Source organism: Aspergillus nomiae, assembly GCF_001204775.2.
Source record: "Aspergillus nomiae NRRL 13137 chromosome Unknown contig00591, whole genome shotgun sequence".
Lineage (NCBI taxonomy): Eukaryota > Fungi > Ascomycota > Eurotiomycetes > Eurotiales > Aspergillaceae > Aspergillus > Aspergillus nomiae.
In genome coordinates, this window is record NW_015378646.1 from 40 (window position 1) to 15,552 (window position 15,513).

At 49.5% G+C, this 15,513-nt stretch overlaps 6 protein-coding genes across 6 annotated transcripts; 4 read left to right on the forward strand and 2 right to left on the reverse strand.

Moving 5' to 3' along the window:
- Positions 1-770: 770 nt before the first annotated feature.
- ANOM_010055 (chitin synthase C) lies at positions 771-4,528 on the forward strand. Its single transcript, XM_015555311.1, has 7 exons — positions 771-1,065; positions 1,267-1,687; positions 1,747-2,108; positions 2,191-3,037; positions 3,105-3,288; positions 3,346-3,991; positions 4,042-4,528. The coding sequence occupies exons 1-7, from the start codon at positions 982-984 to the stop codon at positions 4,177-4,179; spliced, it is 2,682 nt and encodes an 893-aa protein (XP_015401434.1). The 5' UTR covers positions 771-981; the 3' UTR covers positions 4,180-4,528.
- Positions 4,529-5,931: 1,403 nt separating this feature from the next.
- ANOM_010056 (putative phosphatidylglycerol specific phospholipase C) lies at positions 5,932-7,480 on the forward strand (the record flags this gene model as incomplete). The annotated part of the gene is made up of 3 exons (XM_015555312.1): positions 5,932-6,116; positions 6,214-6,622; positions 6,680-7,480. The coding sequence occupies 3 exons, from the start codon at positions 5,932-5,934 to the stop codon at positions 7,478-7,480; spliced, it is 1,395 nt and encodes a 464-aa protein (XP_015401436.1).
- Positions 7,481-7,910: 430 nt separating this feature from the next.
- Positions 7,911-8,875, reverse strand: ANOM_010057 (aromatic alcohol reductase; the record flags this gene model as incomplete). Its single annotated transcript, XM_015555313.1, has 2 exons — positions 7,911-8,789; positions 8,843-8,875. The coding sequence occupies 2 exons, from the start codon at positions 8,873-8,875 to the stop codon at positions 7,911-7,913; spliced, it is 912 nt and encodes a 303-aa protein (XP_015401435.1).
- A 544-nt stretch (positions 8,876-9,419) lies between these two features.
- ANOM_010058 (Zn(II)2Cys6 transcription factor) lies at positions 9,420-11,175 on the forward strand (the record flags this gene model as incomplete). Its single annotated transcript, XM_015555314.1, has 6 exons — positions 9,420-9,511; positions 9,583-10,221; positions 10,363-10,423; positions 10,489-10,736; positions 10,796-11,048; positions 11,155-11,175. 6 exons carry the CDS (start codon positions 9,420-9,422, stop codon positions 11,173-11,175), a joined length of 1,314 nt encoding a protein of 437 aa, XP_015401433.1.
- A 37-nt stretch (positions 11,176-11,212) lies between these two features.
- On the reverse strand, positions 11,213-12,712 carry ANOM_010059 (M20 family metallopeptidase; the record flags this gene model as incomplete). The annotated part of the gene is made up of 5 exons (XM_015555315.1): positions 11,213-11,462; positions 11,526-11,669; positions 11,729-12,305; positions 12,364-12,541; positions 12,590-12,712. 5 exons carry the CDS (start codon positions 12,710-12,712, stop codon positions 11,213-11,215), a joined length of 1,272 nt encoding a protein of 423 aa, XP_015401432.1.
- A 459-nt stretch (positions 12,713-13,171) lies between these two features.
- On the forward strand, positions 13,172-15,281 carry ANOM_010060 (uncharacterized protein; the record flags this gene model as incomplete). The annotated part of the gene is made up of 12 exons (XM_015555316.1): positions 13,172-13,285; positions 13,402-13,507; positions 13,565-13,664; positions 13,711-13,851; positions 13,899-13,974; positions 14,027-14,068; positions 14,130-14,378; positions 14,436-14,677; positions 14,742-14,858; positions 14,914-15,067; positions 15,126-15,194; positions 15,249-15,281. 12 exons carry the CDS (start codon positions 13,172-13,174, stop codon positions 15,279-15,281), a joined length of 1,443 nt encoding a protein of 480 aa, XP_015401431.1.
- Positions 15,282-15,513: the final 232 nt, after the last annotated feature.

Here is a 15,513-nt window from a genome sequence, read left to right on the forward strand (position 1 = left end):
CTGATGACGGAGTATCCGACAAGGCATCACTATAGAGAGAGGTATTGTATTAGTAGCATGACCCTGTCTCTATTCTTTCTTTTGTTGTATTTTACTTTACATTATTTTATTTTGTTCGTTTTATTCTATTCATTTTCCTGTTCAATTATTTTCTCGTCTATAATTTCTTTTTCTTTCTTTAATTTGGTTCTGATGCCATGGAGTCTCATGTATTTGTTGTTGATCTTGAGAGGGAGAAGGAGGTTCTTCCAAGCCACACCCATCACTGCGCCCCCTTGCAGCCTGCGTGGGTAGTTGTGTTTGTGCACGCCTGAAGAGGAATAATGCTCTGAGATTAATCAAATACCTCCCCCAAATACCAAAATAATACTCCAGCTCATTGATCAATCTTTTTTAATTTTCTTTTTTTTCTTGCCATGTCCCTGCATGGATCCAATGATCATGGCAGGATCTCGCCGTTCCGGGTAGCTGGGGACTTGTTGTCCCCTTCGAAAGAATTAAATTAGAATTAATCCTAGGAATAATGAAATTCGAATTTATATATAGAATGCATCCATGGTTCCACACCCACGGCTGCTGACTGACCAGACTTCGTACCTTCCCATTTATTTCTTGTATGGGGGGATTTCGATCTCTTTTCTAGGCCTTTGGAGATTTTGATTTTTCTTTTTCTTTTTCTTCTTTTTTTTCCCCTGGTCAACAATCGAAGCCCTTGTTCTTCCCCCGTACCCTCGTCGTCTTCTTGTCCTTCCGTCCTTTCTTCTTCTTCGTCCTTCCTCACCCAACGGATCGAACGAACTGACCCTACGACGATCCTTGCCGGATCCCCTACATCTCGCTTTGGTCCCTCGCTCGCTGTCTCTCTCATGCAGCTTCGCTTATAGGATACGGAAAGGAACACGCTCGTTGTAATTGGGGATCGGATAGATCCCGTTGATTGTCGACTGTTGACGGTACACATTCGTCCACACGCCCGTCGAGATGGGACCCGTACGGCCCAACTCCACACACTCTCCTCAGCCAAGCCGGAGCAGTTTTTACTCGCATACCAATCCGTCTCGAACTGTAAGTGTGATCAGCGCTACCACTACCTGCAATAATTGGACGCTTGTTTGCTCTGCTCGTATTCATTGCCTTTCCTTTCTTTCTCTTCTCTCTCGTTCACTGTTCTTCTTGTCTTCGGATCCCCTCCCTGCCATCCGATGAATTTTTGTTGTGGCAGAGCCCCCAGTTTCGTCCGTTCTAATGCCTCCTCAACCGGAACAGCAAACGCCCGGCTTGTCAGACCGAGACGAACAGGAGCAATCGTCGCTCCTGCGCCATAACCACCCCAGTATCTACGGCGTTGAGGATCCCAGTCTGTCGTCCGATTCACTGCGCCGCTATACCCTCCATGATCCCGGCGTCACCGTTTTCGCTGCGCCTCCCTACCAAGAGTCCGAAGCGGCTGAAATCTACGATGCCACGGGCATGTCGGAGACGAGCGGGATAAAGCTCGATACCTTCCAGCCCCAGAGCGTCAGTAACCGATCGGGTCTGCGCCGTTATGGAACCCGTAAGATCAACCTCGTCCAGGGCTCCGTCCTGAGTGTCGATTATCCGGTGCCCAGTGCCATTCAGAATGCTATTCAACCTGAATATCGTGAGGCGGAGGAGGCGTTCCCGGAAGAATTTACGCATATGCGGTGTAGGTCCTTTCATACAGCAGCACCAAGAGACTGGTCGGACTAATCCCTCCCGTCACAGATACGGCGGCCACTTGTGACCCGGACGAATTCACCCTGCGAAACGGATATAACCTGCGCCCGGCCATTTACAACCGTCACACCGAACTGCTGATCGCCATCACTTACTACAATGAAGACAAAGTTCTGACGGCCCGAACCCTGCACGGTGTGATGCAGAACGTGCGCGATATCGTCAACTTGAAAAAGTCTGAATTCTGGAACAAGGGAGGTCCCGCCTGGCAGAAAATTGTCGTCTGTCTCGTCTTTGACGGAATCGAGCCGTGCGACAAGAACACACTGGATGTGTTGGCCACGGTCGGAATTTACCAAGATGGCGTGATGAAAAAGGACGTTGACGGTCGGGAAACGGTCGCTCATATTGTAAGTTTTGCGAGTCCCCGCCAACGTACACCATCCCAATAAGTGTACGGCCGCAATGAATCGATGGGACTGACCGGAACAGTTCGAATATACCACGCAGTTGTCCGTCACCGCAAACCAACAGTTGGTTCGCCCGCAAGGCAACGACCCCTCCAATCTCCCCCCGGTCCAGATGATTTTCTGTCTCAAACAGAAGAACAGCAAGAAGATCAATTCTCACCGCTGGCTCTTCAACGCCTTTAGTCGAATTCTGAACCCGGAAGTTGCCATCCTCATCGACGCGGGTACCAAACCCGGCAAGAAATCGCTATTGGCCCTCTGGGAATCTTTCTATAACGATAAAAACCTCGGTGGCTCGTGTGGTGAGATTCATGCGATGTTAGGAAAGGGCTGGCGTAAAGTCATGAACCCGCTAGTCGCCTCGCAGAACTTCGAGTATAAGATCTCCAATATTCTGGACAAACCGCTAGAAAGTGCCTTCGGCTATGTCAGCGTGTTACCCGGTGCTTTCTCGGCGTACCGCTATCGCGCCATTATGGGCCGCCCCTTGGAGCAGTACTTCCACGGAGATCACACGCTATCGAAGCGTCTCGGAAAGAAAGGTATCGAGGGTATGAATATTTTCAAAAAGAACATGTTCTTAGCTGAGGATCGAATCTTGTGTTTCGAGCTGGTGGCCAAGGCCGGTTATAAGTGGCATTTGTCGTACGTCAAGGCATCCAAAGGTGAAACGGACGTGCCCGAGGGTTCAGCCGAATTTATCGGTCAGCGACGACGTTGGTTGAACGGTTCCTTCGCCGCCGGTTTGTATGCCATGATGCACTTCGGACGAATTTATCGCAGTGGACACAGCTTTATTCGCATGTTTTTCTTGCATATTCAAATGGTCTATAACTTCTGTCAACTGATCATGACCTGGTTCTCTCTCTGTATGTCTCACCCACACCCCTTGCCCTGCACGAAAACTCTCGTCCGCTGACTTTGATGGGTGTTCAGCATCCTACTGGCTCACCAGTTCGGTGATCATGGATCTCGTCGGTACGCCCGCTGAAGCTAACCAGAACAAGGGGTGGCCGTTCGGAAACGATGCTACCCCCATCATCAACACCTTCCTCAAATATGGCTATATCTTCTGTTTGATGCTGCAGTTCATCCTGGCGCTGGGAAACCGACCGAAAGGGTAAGTCTTGCTGCCGATTGCGATTGTTCTTCGAGGCCCGCTAACTCCCCCGACTAGGACACGACTGCCCTACACCCTCTCTTTCCTGTACTTCTCCATCGTTCAGATTTATATTTTGATCCTGTCGTTCTACCTGGTCGCCAATGCTTTCACGGGTGGCATGATGGACTTCGATTTTAGCCACGGTGCGAGTGGGTTCTTCTCGTCGTTCTTCGCTTCTGATAGCGGTGGTATTGTCCTGATCGCCTTGATTTCGACCTACGGTATCTACGTCATCGCTAGTCTGCTCTACGGCGACCCATGGCACATTCTCACCAGTTCGTGGGCCTATTTCTTCGGTATGACGACCTCAATCAACATTCTGATGGTGTATGCCTTCTGCAACTGGCATGACGTTTCCTGGGGTACCAAGGGGTCCGATAAGGCCGAAGCCTTGCCGTCCGCGCAGACGAAGAAGGAAGACGGCAGCAAGCAGCAGTTCATTGAGGAAGTTGATAAGCCGCAAGCGGATATCGACAGCCAGTTCGAGGCGACAGTCAAGCGTGCCTTGACGCCGTGGGTGGAACCAGAAGAAGAGGAATCCACCAGTCTGGACGATTCGTACAAGAACTTCCGTACGATGCTGGTGCTGCTCTGGGTCTTTAGCAACCTGATTGTGGCTCTGTTGATTACGGCCACCGGGGTCAAGTCTATGTGTTTGACGGTATGTCTTTTCCGCGATCGCACCCCTGCCGATACTAACAAGTCGTACAGAACACCTCCACCACGAGAACCTCGTGGTATTTCCGAGTCATTCTGTGGGCCACGGCTGGACTGTCGTTCTTCCGATTCCTTGGCTCCATGTACTTCTTGGCCAAGTCGGGTATTATGTGCTGCGTAAGCCGCCGTTAATTGAAATGCTGGCCTTGTATAGTACTCCACACCCGATGTCCTGCTGGGGATAGTGGGTTGCATAATTGGAAAATCTTTCATGTATTAACGCATATGGAGACGGGGATTGTATATAGCCGATGATAATAGATTCATGATGACTTTAGCGACCACAGATGATACGGTAGAAACAGCTCCCGAAGTAATTGATGTGACCTATCTTATACTTGCCGAAGATATTCAGGGGCCTCTACCTCACATGTATCTGTACATATGTATTTGTTCGAGTGACTAAATTACGGTCCATCAATCAGATATAGCAGATGTGTTGTAGTCTATTCCGGAATATCGCTACTTGGTATTGAGGGCAATGTCGTTGTATGGAGAATGGTTGCCGAGAGATAGGTTGGTAGGTAAAGATTAGAATTGCTCTGTAGACCCGTGACTGTTGGAGTCTCAGTCACTGTTTTCTTTCCTTAACAAAGCGGGTTAACAGACTTTGTGTCCAAGCGACAGATATATACCTCCACTGTCCCTTACTGCGCCTCAACATTGCGCAAACTCAGGTACCCTGGGAGCATCATGTATCAGACGAATCAGAAAAGCCAGTCCACACCCGTGTGCTGTTATAGTAAGAATAGCGAAGCGAGAAATTCTGCCGTTCCATCCACCTCAAATATTAGCAGATAGTGGAGTCAGATTGCTTCTTCTATCTCCACAGGCAAATGTGAGGTCAACTCATGACTCTGGCTATTGGACGGGAAACATTCAGAGGCCGACAGATCCGGATGTATGCAGAGGTATGGAGTACATTCTGGATGTCTTTATGTCTCGAGCGTATTACATTTCACTGTCGCTTGTTTGTCAGATAGGAATGTCTCTCGGTATTCGAGACGCTGTGGGGCGGGTGGAGCAGGACGAAATCTCGCGTGGATACTCCAAAAGGCACCCGATCGTCTTCCCACGGCCCGTGTTGTCGTTCTTAAACCTCACTGGCAGACGGACGGTCGTGGTTCCTGGATGATGCATATCCTGATAACGAGTCGTATGCCGCTCTGCATGCACGAGATGTGCAGGCTCTTGAGCCAATGGCAATCATCTGTACGCGCTGTGCACCGTACCTTTTTGCCTGTTTATTTTATTTTACTTTTGCCCCTTTTGCTCCACATACCCTGCTTTGTTCACTGAGCAAACTTCTCAACTCAAGGAGAGTTGTCTGTCGCCTGAGAGTACTCAATCTAACCAGGTGAATGTTGAGTCAATCCCTTGCAGGGCAATGATCCCTTGGAGAGCGATAGGAAGGGATTGACCTGGGATGCTAAGCTCACGTTCCTCGCCGTAGCGTAGGCTGCCCCATGTCTTGGTTAAGTGCTTCTCCCCACCCTAGTAGCTTAGCCATTGCTTGTCCAATCCCATTCCTATCTCGCATCACGCTCTATTCGTGACCAAGGCTGTCAAATGAAAACCCCACTCATGTGGCCTCCACTTCATATCGTTTTCTTTGTCGATAGGGCTGTCATCCCGTCTCCGGTGGCCTCCACGAAGAACGATTTCTAAGGATGGATGGCGATAGGCTGCCCTTGGTCGGTATGAAGCCGAAACCACACGTGCCTCGACAGACATGCGCTTCAACCCGACGCACAGCGCACGTGGTATTCGAATGGGATTGAAGGGTAGCTCCTCCGGTGGGATATATAAGCCTCGCCCTGGACGGGCTCAATTTCCCGAGCAAGCAGCAGTGTTCAAGCTTACGACCTCAATCGGAGTGTAATCATGAAGTCCGCCGCCCTGCTTACTGGTCTCGGCCTCTTGGCCTCTTTGGGTCTTGCTAGTCCTGTCACGTCCGAGTATACGAGCGTGCGAGAGGCTCCTTTTGGTTACAAGCCTGGTTCTAAGGAGTCCATTGAGAACCTGAAGGACAAGGTCGAGAACATTGTCTGGCTTATCCTCGAAAACAGGTTTGTGTGCCCTTGTGTCGGTCATATGTTGAACGAACAACACCTCCCTGGCTTCCAGCTAGTTGCATGTGAAGACAAGCACTAACATCTGGCTCAGATCCTTCGATAACATCTTGGGAGGCGTTCGCCGCCAAGGGCTCGATAACCCAATCAACAACGGACCTTTCTGCAACTACAAGAATGTGAGCGACCCATCGTCCGGAAAGTACTGTACTCAGGCCAAGGACTACGATTCCGTGTTCAATGATCCCGACCACTCCGTGACGGGCAATAACTTGGAGTTCTACGGGACATATACCCCAAACAATGGTGCGATTGCTAGTGGCAAGGTCGTTGCCGATCAGTCCGGCTTCCTCACCGCACAGCTCAAGGACTACCCCAAGCTGGCCCCAGAAGAGGCGACACGGCAAGTGATGGGATACTACACGGAGGAGGAGGTTCCTACGCTCGTAGACCTTGTGGATGAGTTCACGACTTTCAACAGCTGGTTCTCGTGTGTTCCAGGAGTAAGTGTGATAAATGTATATTTTTTTTTTTTGGAAATTGACTAACCCATTCGAAAGCCCACCAACCCCAACCGCCTGTGTGCTCTGGCAGGAACCGCTGCCGGACATGGCAAGAATGACGATGACTTCATGAACTATGCCATCGCTTCCAAGTCCATCTTTGAGGCTGCCAACGAGAAGGGCGTGTCCTGGCTCAACTATGATGGCACCAACGGAGCATTCGAACCGGATTCCCTCTTCTTCACCTACGTCAACCAGACCTCTCGATCCAACGTGGTGCCCGTCGAAAACTTTTTCCAAGACGCCTACCTTGGTGTCTTGCCTAAATTCTCTTACATTAACCCGTCCTGCTGCGGTACCAACACGAACTCCATGCACCCCACCGGCAACGTCTCCTACGGTGAGGTCTTCGTCAAGCAGATCTATGACGCCATCCGCCAGGGCCCCCAGTGGGACAAGACCCTACTCTTCATTACCTACGACGAGACTGGTGGCTTCTACGACCACGTCCCTCCCCCGCTCGCCGTCCGCCCCGATAACCTGACCTACACTGAGACTGCGAAGAACGGCCAGAAGTATACTCTGAACTTCGACCGTCTCGGTGGCCGCATGCCGACCTGGGTTATCTCCCCTTACAGTAAGAAGGGATACATCGAGCAGTACGGAACAGACCCCGTCACCGGCAAGCCCGCTCCCTATAGTGCTACCTCCGTCCTCAAGACTCTCGGATATCTCTGGGATATCGAGGATTTCACCCCTCGTGTCGCCCATTCTCCCTCTTTCGATCACCTGATCGGCAAGACCTTGCGTGAGGATGCTCCTATTGCTCTCAAGACTCCCCATACTTTTTCGATATAAGTCTCCATGCGTGAAGTGAGACGGTATTAAAAGTGAAGATGAACGTTCGGAATTTAGTGAACGATTAGATGTTATAGAGTATTGTTCTGTTTATAGCTACGCCTAGAGCGAGCGCGATGATGATAAGATATAGCTGGGTTATTTCTATATTGTATATTGATTAACGAAAGACTTTGAGACTGAAATGATATTCAAAAACAAAAGGACTTGTCGGATGTTTCCCTCATAGAACAGTTGTAAGTTCACGGTGACTGCGCTCAGATACTCTGTGTACGGAGCTACACACATACAAAACCAACCAGTCAATTCAAAACTTCATCTTTTCAATCAAACCTTAGTCAAATTGCAAAGCTCATCCATGAAAGTGACTACAAACCAGGTCCCCGTCCACTGCCCTAACCAGACTAAACTAGATTCCTCCATACCTCCATCACAGTAAATCACCCAAAACTGCCTTCACCACCTCCTCCAGCCCAGCCTCCGTCTTCAATCCCAATCCAAGAAGCTCATTATCGACCTCCTTAAACTCCCCGCCATATCCCTCCGCAAACACCGCCCGACACAAAAGACCGACAATAGACCGCAAATCCGTGTTCCCCTTCGCCCATTCCTCCCGCGCCTTCGCCTCCAGCTCGGCAGTACTAACATCAACCGGATTCCACTTCCGCCCGGGAGCCAGCTTCTGGACGATAGTGTAGATCTGGCGCTGCGTGGTGACCAGATCATGCACATAGACGGGTCGATTCTTCGTCTCGTCGGAATGCGTCAGAACTCCAATGACCGCCTGGGCGATCGTGCCTAGAGTAGTGGTGCTGAATGGTCGATCACCACCATCATAGAAAGGGGGCGTTTCAGTCCGGAAATCAAAGAAGAACCCCGCTGCAAGGCCCCAGTCAAGGAAGGGTCCGTGGCGGATCAATGTATAGGTGAACGTGGGGTTCTCTGCCGCTTGAGCTTGGAGAGCCTTGTGGACGGCGATCTTGGACTGGTAAACGGGCAGTGTAGAGGCATTGGGATTACCAACATCGGAGCTGAATTCGGACGGGATGAATCGCTTGACGCCGGCGGAGATTGCAGCGTCAATGAGCGTGTGCTGGACGTCCATGGCGGCGGTTGTTAGGGTGGAGATGATGGCGTCTTGGCCGCTCAGTGCGGTGGTGAGCTCCGGGAGGGAGTTGTAGTCGACGGGGATCACCCGGACAGTAGCGGGGAATTGTGCTTTGGAGGAGTGTCGGGTCAAAACGGTGATGTTGAACTTCTTGGATTCGATGAGGGCGTTTAGGACTGGGGTGCCGAGGTCACCGGAGGCCTTTGCTTGTTAGAACTTAGGTGTGATCCTGGTTCGAAGGGGTGGGAACTTACACCGGCAATTGCAACGTTTCGAATCACAGACATGGCTGGAAGATCTGACTAGAAATACGAAGCGCTTGACTTGGGGATGATCAGGGTATAACTTATGTAGTACACTCGGGGAAGGCAAAGGGATGTTGTCAGATGTGATTCTTGGAAGGTGTACAGTGTGGTGGACGACAGGCTTTATATAATGCCCTTCCATAGCTATTACTATTAGATGATTACTATTGCTTACGCTATACATCACTCGAAGATTCTTCCATACGTAGAGAAAGGACCTGTACATATTGTAATTCACTTAAACCCTAAGATTCCGATACTGGATGCGGATGCAGGTGCGGACCGCTAAGCCTGAACGGGACTAGTGCCATGGGTCCCAACATTCGCCTTCAAGGAGAGCAACTGTAATTAACCCACATTGATGCGATACCTACGCACCGTGGAGTATAACACTTAGCAGTCATCAAGTGGGGCGACAATGTAGGCAATTTGAGACATATATGAGCTGACGACCAAGATTAGTGGGTACTTAAATCCACGGAGCCGCTACTCATCCGCACCTGCATCCGCACCGTCACGATACGCGATGAGCAGCCATGCGAACCACGTCTGTCTACGCTGTAGGACGCAGAAGCGTAGATGCGACAAGCTGCTTCCAGTGTGCTCTTTGTGCAAAAGGTAAGTCCACCTCGCTGAAATGGGCCGGTTCCGCTTACATATGTACATACGTGCTAACAAACTCCAATAAGACTCAACCGTGTCTGCTGCTACACGGAACCAAACGGAATAGTTGGATCTGGAGACTCCCCCGAGGCTGTATCCTCGATTTCGCTACCAGTCCCTGATCTCGCCCAGCTTACGTCGGCCAACATATCTCACACTATCAGGACGCAAGTCTTCACCATCATTGGGGATGAAAGTAGGATCCGAGCGGTGGCCGCGATATACTTTCGGACAATCCATCCTTGGTTTCCCATACTAGCTGAAGCACCATTTTACGAGTGTCTATCCCACATCTTTACCCATCCGAGCCCGGATCTCAGCTTGCTCACGCTTTGTATGGTTCTTTTGGGTGCCAACCCAGTCAAGGATGAGATAACACCCCGGATGCGCTCCCTATACATATTAGTGAAGGGGTACATTGCATCATTAGAAGCGATTGACGTCAATTCATTGGAGCTGCTGCAGTGTAGACTACTACTCACTATATTCGAAGTGGGCCACGGCTTGTACCCAGCAGCATATATCTCCATAGGTGCAAATGTTCGGGCAGCAGTGGCTCTCGGGGCGAATGAAGCATCGAAAGCCGAGCTAGAAAAAACGTTCAAGTCCTCAGAGAAAGCGGACGAGGCTCGGTGCACATGGCGTGGCATTGTCATAACAGATAGGTTGGTCCCGTCCATCTCCTTTTCATGTTAAACACTACTCGAGGATCTATACCTCCACTTTAGCTTGCCGGTCGGCTCTCTTCCATATACTTTACTATTCTTAGATGAATGCTAACGATTGGATCGTGGAACTGTGATTAGGTATGTCTCCTTAGAGAGTAACAAAGGACCGATTATCCCGAAAGCTCTACTGTCGGGAGCCGTCGGCGGAAACGATGCAAGTATTCTGACTGGGAAGTGCAATCCGGAGTACTAACGTTGTGATAGGACTCTGACTCGTTCGACCTGGCTTTAACACCGTCGAAGCCTCTGTACCACTTCAATAAACTAGCCCAAGCTTCACGTATACTGGAACAAGTGCTCACCCACGTCCACGACCCGGTTCAACATATGGAATTTTTCAATGATGAGGCAATACAGATTTTAAAGACACTCAGCTCGTTCAGAGAAACTGTACAAGATAAGGACGCCGTCCCACATAGTCTGTGCTACAGTGCAGTTGCCATATCCCGCAGGTACTGTTGAACCCCATCGCCTACAGCATCCGGCGGAGACTGACATGGAGTTAAACCAGCGCCTTGATGACTGTCCTAGAGTTTGGCTGCAGCTTTAAGGCTTCCGGCATAGAGTCCTGTGTCGTGGGGTCGTACAGACTCATGCACAACGTAGTTGAGGAACTTGTTAACGCGTCCGAGAGCTTCGCTGCACAAATCAGACCGGCTGACTTAGAGGCGCTGCCCGTATTTGTAGTGCATTGTATCTACAAGGCAGCTCGGGTATTGCTGGGTGTGTTAAGGGATAGCCCGAGGTTTGATTCCAGGAGAGCAGTAGGTGCTTTAGAAAGAGTGCTCCAATGCATGAGCACGCGATGGATGGCTGGGAGTATGTCTTATAATCCTAGGTATAATTTAAACATGGCTAACTAGACACCAGAACGATATCTTGAAGATCTGAAGAGACAGACGACCGCGAGCTAAAGTTTCAAACATGCCTACTCGGGAAGACGGCCTCGCTCCCTCATATCGCTTATCCAATCACCTTTTACTTCGTTGTAGAACCCCTCGTCAAGCAGGACCTCAAGCCCTATCAGAGCATTGGCCTTTCCGGCTCTAAGTGACTCCGTATGTGCGAAGTCTGTACCTGCTGCCTTCTGGAAGGCAGGAGTATGAGGCATATCCGTAGCGTTGATGCTGAACAATGTCTGAATACCTGGTTGAATATAAGAACAGTTTCCGAAATCGCTAGAGATTTGCATCGTTAGTCCTTTTTGCGACGAGCGAGTTGTGTTCCGCCTTGCAACATACGAGCTACCATTCTGGTTCACCTTCGGTGATAAATCTGAGGGAGGAAGAATATCAGCGGGTGAGAGGCCCAGATCATTGATCATATAGTGGGTATAGCGGTTCGCTAGAGCCATGTTGGTCACGACGTCTTCGTACAGTGCGTCCCTGAGTGTATATTAGTATATAGGCATTACATAGCCTGTATCGTATGCATATCGACGCACCAAAATAATTCGACAGTACAGCCCGTCGACGCCGCCGCTCCGTCGAAAATGGGTATCACGCGGCTTCGGAGAAGCTCCAACGCCTTCGAGTCAAACGCACGCAGAGAAAAGCTACCTTCGGCGTAGTCGGGAATGATATTCGGTGCTTTTCCAGCTTCCAGGATGACAGACTGAATGCTTTCTGTCTTCTGGATTTGTTGACGAAGCAGCCCTAGGCCATTATACGCCATGACAATAGCATCGCAAGCATTATTTCCATTCCACGGCGCAGCTGCTGCGTGTGCCGCCTTTCCGTAAAACTTGGCTCTGAACTTCCATGAAGCCTTCGTCACAGTTCTGGCAGTCGAGAAGTCCGGCATTGCATGTGTCATGAGGACAACGCTGCAGTCCTTCCACGCGCCATGGTTTGCCATGATGTATTTACCCCCGCCAGTCTCTTCAGCTGGAGTACCCATCACGATCAACGTTCCTGGTATCTTTAGTGCCTTCATAGCGGCAGAAGCCCCGACGGCTGAGGCCAAAGTTGATGTGGCAATGAGGTTGTGGCCGCAGGCGTGACCAAGCTCAGGAAGGGCATCTGTAATGACGCTTCATCGTTAGAACCCAGCGAGCCTATGAACTGTTAACTGACTCACCATATTCAGCGTTATAGCAGACTGATCTCCGCCCAGCTGTGACGGAAAAGCGTGCCTCAAACGCCGTGGAGATCCCGTATACTCCAGTTTTCACAGTCCAGCCTTGGCTCTCAAACCACCCGGCTAGCAACTGACATGCTTTCTCTTCTTTGAACCGCACCTCGGGATTATTCCAGATCTTCAAATTTTAGCCACCTACAAGATATGAGAGATTGGCAGAATTTACCTCCAAATTTAGCCGACGCAACTCTGACGATGCCGAGTCAATAGCCTCTGAGACCAATTGGATAACATGCTTTGGAAGGCCAGTGCCCTCGTTACAGGGTTGGTTGATAGAACTAGTTGTCATGATTGCGATGAATGTTTTGAAGGTGTTCAGAGAACAACAAAGAGTGGTTTTCAAGAAAGATATACATATTTATCACTCTTTATATGTGTTCGAACCCATCATTCCACCTTTGATAACCAGTGACGGATCGGATCGGGCGGGCCGACCGACATATACATCGGCCCGGCCGACGAAGATAATCGCCATCTCCTCTTTCTGGTCTCTTTAACTTCAGCCAAGAGTCTGTCAGTCCAACCGTACGGTGGTCTTGACCAGTGACGGGGGCAGATGATATCCTTTCGTTTATCGTCGTCTTGGCCATGTCGCACTGCAGTCGTTGCGTATATAACATGGAAAACCCCTTAGGAATAGACTTATCTCCCCGGCGGATGACATTGCTGCAATATAAATACTCAATATTGTAACGGTCTACCAAATCTTTCCAGGGTGCTTCTTCGGATGAATACGAATCGAGACACGATGTTGCAGATCGACACCGAGAAGTCAGACACGCTTGACACTAAAGCATGCGACCTTGCTTCTCAGCAGCCGGACATTGCACAGGGTAGTGCATGGGACTGCGGAGAATTCTCCGTACACTGAAGCAGAGAACCGAACTGTGCTGCGCAAGATTGACTGGTTTCTTCTTCCCTGGGTACTCATTGGATCACGTATGCCAGATGCGACCGTGCTGATATTGATTCACTTAGCTTATGGGCACGTACCTCATCCAATTCGTGGATAAGACATGTATTTCATATGCTGCCCTGTGGGGAATGAAACAGGAGGCCCATCTAGTGGGCGACCAGTACTCATGTATGCTTGTTTCTTGGGTGTTCTCTTTTGACAAGACTGGTTAACCATAGTCTACAGGGTTAACGACCATATTCTATTTGGGTTATCTTGTGGGTGAATTTCCGATGAATGTCCTCTTTCAAAAGGTGCATATCACAAGGTCTTGTGGGACTTTGATGTGAGTGATTGCAGCTTCGATACCTGGCATAGCTAAAGGATGCTAGGTTTCTTTGGGGGGCAGTTCTTCTTTGCATGGCAGCTGCAGATAACTTCTCCGGTTTGATGGCTGTTCGTTTCTTTCTAGGTGTCTTGGAAAGTGGGGTTAGTCCCTGCTTTGTACAGTTGACATCGATGTTCTATAAGAGGTGTGGCCCATCCTGGACTGAATATATGTGGATACTGACCATGATAGGAACGAGCAACCTCTTCGGACCGGCATTTGGTTCTCGATGAACGGGATTGCTCAAGTGGTTGGGGGCATTGTGGCTGTCAGTAAACTCAGACAAGTACAAAATAAATAGTTGACTGATGATCCTCCAGTACGGGATTGGGCACATCAAGAGCGACATCCCGGTTTATAAGGTAAGCCAAGAGGTCTCTGCATTCATATCAGATAGCTAAACCTGGCCTTGAATACATATAGTTCCCATTCCTGATTTTTGGCTCCGTCACAGTTGTCTGGGCAGTGCCCTTCTTCCTCTTTGCTGCTCCAAGCCCTGCCGCAGCGAAGTGGCTATCTTCCGCGGAGAAGGATGTTGCCATCAAACGAGTATCGGAGAATAAGACCGGTCTGGACAACAAGGAGTTCAAGTTCTATCAAGCACGCGAGGCTTTTATGGATCCTCAAGTGTGGATCTTGATACTTTTTGTGATTGCAAACAATATTCCTAATGTATACTAAAAACCTTCAATTAACATGCCGTCCAGGCACAGCTGATTATCTATACAGGGAGGCATCAGTGCATTCGGACCGCTGATTATCGAGGGGTTTGGCTACTCAAAGCTTGGAACTACGCTCCTGGGAATGCCCTTTGGAGGAGCACAGGTCGTTGCCCTTCTCATTACCGGCTTTCTTGCAGGAACAATTAAAAACTGCCGAATCATCCTGATGTGCGGTGGCCTTGTCGTCGCTATTCTGGGAATGAGTCTCATGTACGCTCTTCCCGAGGAAAATAAGATTGGTCGTCTTCTGTACGTTTCCCTATGAGATATTTGAGATTTCCTCGTATAGAGTTCTTGCTGACTGGCAAACTAGCGGATACTATCTTGCCATTGGGTTTAGTGCAACCTATGTCCTTTCCTTAGGCCTGATCCAAGCCAATATCGCCGGCCGAACGAAGAAGACCGTCGTCACAGCCGCTCTCTTCATTGCGTATGCTTGGTCATGGATAACCCCCATCACTATCCTGGTTTCTAATATGGTATAGGTACTGCGTTGGTAATCTGATCGGGCCCCAGCTATTCTTTGAAAGAGAGGAACCACATTATCGGTCCGGGTTCATTGCCATGATTATTTGCCTGGCTCTGGATTTCGTCCTGCTTCTGATACTGCATAGGTTGTACGTGCTAAAAAACAAAAAGGTAAGCTGACTCACTATCAAGCTCATGACGGGTGAGTGACTGCTGATACGTTATATAGCGAGACGCAGCACAGTCCTCGATAGAAGTCAACCTTGATGGTACCTCCGGCTTGACTGATCTGACCGATGTAAGATGATGTTTGTAGATTAATCATTCTCGCTTGCTAACAGATCTGGTGTAGATGGAAAATCCCTCGTTCCGATATGTTGTTTAGGACTTAGTACTTGCACATAGTGGTTGCTACTTTCATTATTTGTCATATCAAGCGATGACTTTTTATACTTATTTCGGGTTTAGTCCAGTATACTATCTTGTATTTACTGTAGTAATATAAGAACTACACACACACACACACACTCACAGGAAGGGAGAGAGAGAGAGAGAGAGAGAGAGAGAGAGAGTGTGTGTGTGTGTGTGTGTGTCTCTCTATCCTACTACAGATTCAA

Bases quoted from the DNA above. Each gene is read 5' to 3' on its own strand.
- ANOM_010055 (XM_015555311.1), top strand. From the start codon at position 982: ATGGGACCCGTACGGCCCAACTCCACACACTCTCCTCAGCCAAGCCGG. The intron at 1,688-1,746 runs GTAGGTCCTTTC...CTCCCGTCACAG, and splicing joins AGAATTTACGCATATGCGGT to ATACGGCGGCCACTTGTGAC. The intron at 3,289-3,345 runs GTAAGTCTTGCT...TCCCCCGACTAG, and splicing joins CTGGGAAACCGACCGAAAGG to GACACGACTGCCCTACACCC.